This window comes from Perca fluviatilis, chromosome 11 (assembly GCF_010015445.1).
Source record: "Perca fluviatilis chromosome 11, GENO_Pfluv_1.0, whole genome shotgun sequence".
Taxonomy (NCBI): Eukaryota; Metazoa; Chordata; class Actinopteri; order Perciformes; family Percidae; genus Perca; species Perca fluviatilis.
Window position 1 is genome coordinate 4,497,975 of NC_053122.1, and position 7,747 is coordinate 4,505,721.

The following is a 7,747-nucleotide window of genomic DNA, read 5'->3' on the forward strand; positions in this document are numbered from 1 at the left end:
TGTCCCCTGGGTGGGATCTAGTCCCCCTACTCACTGTCCCCTGGGTGGGATCTAGTCCCCCTACTCTCCGGCCCCTGGGTGGGATCTAGTCCCCTACTCACCGGCCCCTGGGTGGGATCTAGTCCCCCTACTCACTGTCCCCTGGGTGGGATCTAGTCCCCTACTCCCCGTCCCCTGGGTGGGATCTAGTCCCCTACTCCCCGTCTTCTGGGTGGGATCTAGTCCCCTACTCACCGTCCCTTGGGTGGGATCTAGTCCCCACTCCCCGTCCCCTGGGTGGGATCTAGTCCCCTACTCACCGTCCCTTGGGTGGGATCTAGTCCCCTACTCACCGGCCCCTGGGTGGGATCTAGTCCCCTACTCCCCGTCCCCTGGGTGGGATCTAGTCCCCTACTCCCCGGCCCCTGGGTGGGATCTACGTCCCGGTTAGTCCCCCCCGTCCCCTGGGTGGGATCTAGTCCCCTACTCTCCGGCCCCTGGGTGGGATCTAGTCCCCCTACTCCCCGTCCCCTGGGTGGGATCTAGTCCCCCTATTCCCCGTCCCCTGGGTGGGATCTAGTCCCCCTATTCCCCGTCCCCAGGGTGGGATCTAGTCCCCTACTCACTGTCCCCTGGGTGGGTTAGTCCCCTACTCCCCGTCCCCTGGGTGGGATCTAGTCCCCTACTCCCCGTCCCCTGGGTGGGATCTAGTCCCCTACTCCCCGGCCCCTGGGTGGGATCTAGTCCCCTACTCCCCGTCCCCTGGGTGGGATCTAGTCCCCTACTCACCGGCCCCTGGGTGGGATCTAGTCCAGGGTCTGTTGACGGAGGTTCGGGGTCTCCTCTGGGCCGCGCTGCCTCACCTGCAGAAGATACATTCTAGTCAGAGACCGTAAAAGAAATGGACACAATGACAGTGTTTCCTTTAGGATGTGTTTTAGCAGGGTCCCCCCCCGCTACACAAACCTGTATTCACACACAATGAGGAATATTTTCTGTTGTGATTGAACTGTATTTTTTGAGTTACTATATAGGTGTGTGTGTGTGTGTGTGTGTGTGTGTGTGTGTGTGTGTGTGTGTGTGTGTGTGTGTGTGTGTGTGTGTGTGTGTGTGTCTCTGTCTGTCTGTCTGTCTGTCTCTCTCTCTGTCTGTCTGTTGCGTGCTGCTGATTACCTCCAGGCGTCCCGCTCCGCCTTGGCCCGTTTCCCAGGTGATGAGCAGGCAGCGGAGCTCGAGCGCGGCCGTTAGCTAGCAGCAGCGCCGAGCCGTTGGCGGCGGCGCGCAGGGCGCTCGAACGTGCGGCCCGGAGCTCCATGAGCCGCAGCTTTCTCCGCAGGACCTCGTTCTCTTTGCGGCTCCGCGAGATCTCGAGCTGCAGCACCGAGTAGCCGCTGTCCACGAGCTCGCAGATCTCCGCCACCGCCGTGTTGGCCAGCACCTCCATGATGGAGGCGAGTTGCGCGTGGATGCCAGCGGCCGGAGACATGTTAACCCCCCGCGTGCGTGTGTAGAAAACAGAACCGTCCAGATGACAGGGGGCTCGTGATAGAGCGACAGAAACGCACGCGCCCGCAGCGTTTGCCTGAATGTAGATTCCCACCTGATGTAAACAGACCCGAGACAAACCAGGAAGTGATGCAGGGGTAGAAAAAAACTCCCAGAGACAACCCAGAATGCGCATGTGCAAAGTAGCCTAGTAGTAGCCAATGGTAGTAGCCTATCATTCTCCATTCTAAAAGATATTCCCGTTTGACATGAGTATGGAGGCCCATTTCTGCCAATGTGATGAGTCTAGGTCAGGGGTGTCAAACTCAACTTCTCTAAGGGCCACACTGGAAAAAGAGAATCACATCGAGGGCCAGACATGTAGAGGTTATTGACAATGAAAAAACATTGAAAATAGCATCACAAATGTCAGAAATAGCGTTAAAAAATTACGGGAAAAAATGCCAAAAACGTTGGGAAAAGCACCAAAAAATGTCGAACAAAAACGCCAAATGTTTTGAAAAAAAAATCACAGAAAGTGTAAAATAACGTTGAAAAAAGCCCACAAAATGTCGAAAAAAGCGCCAAGACTGTCGGAAAAAGCGACAAAAACAAGGCGGGCAAAAAGTTATTGTGAACCTGAATTGATATGCGGGCCGGATCAAAGTTTGCGAAAGGGCCAGATTTGGCCCGCGGGCCTTGAGTTTGACACATGTGGTCTAAGTCGTTTTAATGAGAAACTTTCTTAAAGTAAGGAGAAGCTTTCTATTATTATTATTATTATTATTAATTATTAATTATTAATTATTTATTTATTTTTATTATTTATTTTTATTATTTATTTTTATTATTTATTATTATATATTATAAATTATTATTATTTTGAAGCTTTAATATTTTTTACCTACGGTGGCTTAACCCTTACGTTGTCTTCCCGTCAACCTTGACGTTTTTTACGCCTTTTTTTCAGTTTGTTTTTGCTTTTTCCAACGTTTTAAATTGTAAAATTTTTCTTCTTTACATTTTCAGCGCTTATTTCTACGTCCCATATTTTCTGATATAAAAAAAAAAACGGATCAATTTGACCCAAAGTCAACACAAGGGTTAAGAAAACACACGCAAATAGACAAAACACACACACAAATAGACAAAACGCACACGCAAATAGACAAAACACACACACAAATAGACAAAACGCACACGCAAATAGACAAAACACAAGCAAATTAAGAAAACAACTTCATTAATTTGACAACACATGCGCAGCATTCAGCAAATGCACTGCAAATACACACAACACAACCAAATACACACAACACAACCAAATACACACAACACTGTTTTTCTTTTTGCATCGTTTTTTATTTGCAGCGCGTTTGTGTATTTGGTTGTGTTGTGTATATTTGCGTGTGTTTGCCCCTGTCGGCCACCGTATTTATCTGGCTAAAATCAGTTTTCTTCTGACAAAAAAATAAAATAAAAAGTGACACAAAATGACCGTAACAAGAATCAAAACCTCAAAAAACTCAGAGAGAAGCAGAGCGAGCACAAAGAGACTCCAAATGTCCTTTTAACGAAACTCATTTCGAAACTCATTCTCATTTTGGAGCTGATGACTCATAAAATCTCTATAATATCAGGTTTCCTGTTACGTTTGTCAGGCTCCTCCTTTTGATAAATTAGATGCTCGTGTGTGTGTGTGTGTGTGTGTGTGTGTGTGTGTGTGTGTGTGTGTGTGTGTGTGTGTGTGTGTGTGTGTGTGTGTGTGTGTGTGTGTGTGTGTGTGTGTGTGTGTGTGTGTGTGTGTGTGTGTGCAGGCTCCTCCTTTTGATAAATTAGATGCTCGTGTGTGTGTGTGTGTGTGTGTGTGTGTGTGTGTGTGTGTGTGTGTGTGTGGCTCCGCCTTTTGATAAATTAGATGCTCGTGTGTGTGTGTGTGTGTGTGAGGCTCCTCCTTTTGATAAATTAGATGCTCTAAACTGCTGTGTGTGTGTGTGTGTGTGTGTGTGTGTGTGTGTGTGTGTGTCAGGCTCCTCCTTTTGATAAATTAGATGCTCTAATCTGGTGTGTGTGTGTGTGTGTGTGTGAGGCTCCGCCTTTTGATAAATTAGATGCTCTAATCTGGTGTGTGTGTTTGTGTGTGTGTGTGTCAGGCTCCTCCTTTTGATAAATTAGATGCTCTAATCTGGTGTGTGTGTGTGTGTGTGTGTGTGTGTGGCTCCTCCTTTCTTTAAACAACTAGCAACTGCCGTGGTGGAAGTTTTCCTTGTCAGCAGCCAACCCGTTCTCATTCCGAACTCGTAAAATAAGTACGTTTGGTCAGTGTCCTTCAGCGTCTGATGCGACGAAAAAGGCACCCTTCGGCGTATTTGTGTAACGTACTGGGGAGAGCCGCAGTTGGATGAGATTTAGCGAGTGGTATGTAAGGGGAAATTGCTGCGTAACGGTAGGGTTCCACACAGCGAAACACCTCGCGAATTTCGGCCAGCGAAAGTTTACCTCGGGGCCATGGTCGCGAAAACGACACGCAAGTCCGCAACATTTTTTTAAATGTCCTGTCAGAAGACAGGGCGGTAAAAATACACAAAAAAAATGTTAGCTCATAAATGCTCTGGTAACCTGGCTATGTAGCCTAGCTGCCTTGCTACGCTTAAAATGAAATGCAATGTCCGAACATGCTAGCGGGTGACCTGTCGGCTAGCTGAAGCATTTTGAGTGTTCTCCAGTGGTCTATTTGGTGGTGTGTGTTCGCCCTGTTTAAGTTTGTGCGACATATAAACAACAATCCGTGTTGCTACAAGCGTCAATGTTCGCCAACAAAACATGTAATCAAACAAATGCACAAGTAGCCTAGCTAGCTAGCTGCCTGGCTAGGCTACAATGAAATCCAATGTCCGAACATGCTAGCGATTAGCCTGTCGGCTAGCTGAAAAGTTTGAACTAAACTAACTATATACAGTGATCTATTTAGCGGTGTATGTGCCCTGACTAAGTTCGTGTGTCGTATAAAACACAATTCGTGTTGATAGAAGTACCGATGTTCTTGTAGAAACATTTTAATCACATCAAAACTTTCACGATACGGCGCTGATGACCTCCGCCATCTTTGTCAGACTTTTTTTGTAACTCCCGCCTCCAAAACACAAACACGCGGACCTGATTGGTTCTCCAGTGGTCCCCATTTGAATAAAGTTAAACTTTCGTCAACTTTATTTCGCTCCCCTCGCTCTCATCTCGTCCTCCCCCGCTTGCTGGAGTCGCTTTATAGTGGCGACCAAGCACGTTTACATGAGACGCTAAAGGAGACTTTTAACGCCAAATAAGAACGAGAAAGGCTCCTGACCGAACGTCCTTATTTCACGAGTTGGGTGTGAGAATGTGTTTCAGCAGCAGGGTTTTTAAAGTGCCCATATTATGAAAAAAAAACACTTTTTCTGGTGATTTGGGGTGTTATTTTGTGTCTCTGGTGCTTCCACACACGTACAAACTTTGAAAATAATCCATCCATGCTGTTCTGAGTGAGATCTGGTTTCTGAATGTGTCCTGCCTTCAGTCTCCTGGTGAGCTGCTCAACATCGGCCCGGATTGTGACGTCACAATCCGAAACGAGCTGGCTAACCGCAACCGTTAGCTCGTAGCGTTAGGATGCTAATGCTAACGCTAGCATGCTACCTCGTTCTCAATAGCAAAGCACTGCTACAACACACACAAGTTTACCATAATCTACAAAAGAACTACTTACATGTGCGCCCTCATTTAGAAGTCTCCCAGCTAATCCTGCCTTGGAACTGACTGAAGTCGGAGAAACAGGCTTTCTTTTACTGTCTATGGAGCTAGCTGACATGCTCTACATCTGAGCTACTGAGCATGTGCGAGTGCAATCAAAGATAGTACAGAGGAAGAAGAAGAAAAGAGGTCTCACTCTGTAGCTAAAACAGAAACCAGGTGAAAAGAGGATCTGCAGCAGTGAGAGAGAGCTGTGCAGTACAACAAAAAATATGTTTTTTTTTAATTTTTATTAAACCATGTAAACCTATTCCGGTACAACCTTAAAATACAGTTATGAACCTGAAAATGAGCAGAATATGGGCGCTTTAAGATATCAATGGATAAGAGATGAAACAAAGAATTTAGACTGTTTTGAGAATTTAAACCAAAGTGTGGTCTTTGAGTATTTATTATATTTGCAAATGGAGAAATTCAGTTTATACAAGAAGATGAATCAGAACAGTGTTATTCTTGTTCGTCGACAGTGTTATGCCTTATTCACTATTTATTTAAACAGTATGAGAACAAGTTAAAAAAAAAAAAAGTCTTCTCAACAAGAAATAACTTCAGCTAGACCCAAGGTTCACAATTTCAGCCATTTCACTTGGAGTGGAAGAGTCGTCACAAAATGTAAGAATATCTTGTAGAATATTAAACCATCATTAAACCGATGTTAAAATAAAATGTTCTGCCATTACACTGCCGCTCGGCGTCGTGGAGCTCGTAGCCAGCCGGCCGCACGTGACTTCCCGGATGTCCTAATTTCGTAGGATATCGTACAGTTTTGGTGTGCAGTGTTGTGTGCATAACATTTTCGTACGATATCACACGGACCCGTTCATGAGAATGTGTTGAACCGTTGGCTACCGATGAAATTAAGTTATTACAATTTGTTGAAATTAGTAAAACTTTGGCAACTGGAGAAATCTGATTGGCTGGTAAAATTAAAAGTGTAGCTAGCCATGTTTAATTAATAAAGTTAATTTAAAGCCCTGCTTATGAATGTTAAGCAACCTTTCTTCCACTTCAAACTGGATATTTACACAACAACAACGGCAAAGATATCATAGATATCAAATTCGAGACGCTCGAAGCATCAAAATGTTTGGCTTTGTTTTGCCTGAAAAAGAACTTGAACGATGACTCAATTATCAAAATAGTTGCTGATTAATGTTCTGAATCAATTAGCTGCTTAGTAGACTGATAAGAAACCTTTCTTCCATTTAAAACGAGATGTTTACAGGACAGAACATTTTGGAATAAAACCCAAACCTAGTCTCTCTTGACTTTGAATGAAGTGTATTTTACGATGCTAAAATTATTTACATGGAGTCTGGTGGAGTTTAGCGAATGCAATTTCGTAGAGGTTTTTGTTTAAAAAAAAAAAGTTCTTCAACAGAAAGGTCGACCTCAGAAATCCTTTCCATAATGTTGTCAGACATTTAGATTATTAATCTGAGTTTGAGCACTTTTGTGAAGGTAAATACGAGCTGGACAATCGTCCTATTAACTTACAGCTCGTTTCACCGCTGCCGACTGCAGCGATCTCGCTTAATACTAGAGATTGTCCGATACCATTTTTTGCTTCCCGATACCGATTCCGATACCTGAACTTGCGAATCGGCCGATACCAGTGTGTCATATTTTATGTTTTAACAGCTTTATACTACTACGACTTCCAAAAGTATTGCTTTTTTTTAAATTGAGTCTGGTGGGTTTAGCGCTAGCGACTTCAGAGCTGTTTCTGGTTAAACAGAAAGATCTCAAAGAGGTTTTAAAAGGTCTATCTCTGAAGGGATCCTTTCCATAATGTTGTCAGACACTTAGAATATTAATCGGAGTCTGTCAGCGGCAAAAACAGAACTTTTAGTGGACCAAATTGACGATGCACATGTGCCCCACAAGGTTACATTGCAGCCTGGTCTGTGGTGTTCACATTTAATACTGGACCAGTTCTAAAGATTGTTGTTCCCATCAGTCACTTAGACACAGAAACATAGGAACAGAGGGTCCAGGTTGGAAAAACCAGCAGTTACCCTTTAAAAAAACAACCTTTCTTCTATTTAAAAACAGGATATTTATAGAACGGAAAATTTTTTTTGGGAATGAAAACCCCACGGTCGTTCATTCAGGCGTCAGGATGGCATTTATTCACGTGTAGCTTGAGGCTGTACTTGACGATGAAGACGTTTTTGGTCGTCTTTCCACTTTTCCAACCATCACAACTTTAGTTTTGAGGATTTACATGTGAAAATATGTTGCCTCTATACACGCTAAAAGTACAGATTTTTTTTAAATGGAGTCTGGTGGGTTTAGCGCTAGCGACGTCAGCTGTTTCTGGTTAAACAGAAAGGTCTTAAAGAGGTTTTAAAAGGTCTATCTCTGTAGGGATCCTTCCATAATGTTGTCAGACACACAGAATATTAATCTGAGTCTGTCAGCGGAAAAAGCAGAACTTTTAGTGGACCAAATTGACAATTGAAATGTATTTGCCCCATAGGGTTACATTGCAGCC

General features: G+C 44.2%; 1 protein-coding gene across 3 annotated transcripts in view; it reads right to left on the reverse strand.

Annotated features, from left to right (window-relative positions):
• LOC120567835 (zinc finger protein 616-like) overlaps nucleotides 1-1,815 on the reverse strand; it is a 12,462-nt gene extending 10,647 nt beyond the window's left edge. For 2 of the 3 annotated variants that reach the window (XM_039814907.1, XM_039814906.1), the window contains exons 1-2: nucleotides 1,153-1,815; nucleotides 769-842 (exon numbers count right to left, since the gene is read on the reverse strand). In XM_039814907.1, coding sequence (XP_039670841.1) covers nucleotides 769-842; nucleotides 1,153-1,660 — 582 coding nt within the window. In that variant the 5' untranslated portion in view covers nucleotides 1,661-1,815. The remainder of the gene's footprint in view (nucleotides 1-768; nucleotides 843-1,152) is intronic. The other variant, XM_039814905.1, reaches the window with a different exon arrangement.
• Between the last annotated feature and the right edge of the window lie 5,932 nt (nucleotides 1,816-7,747).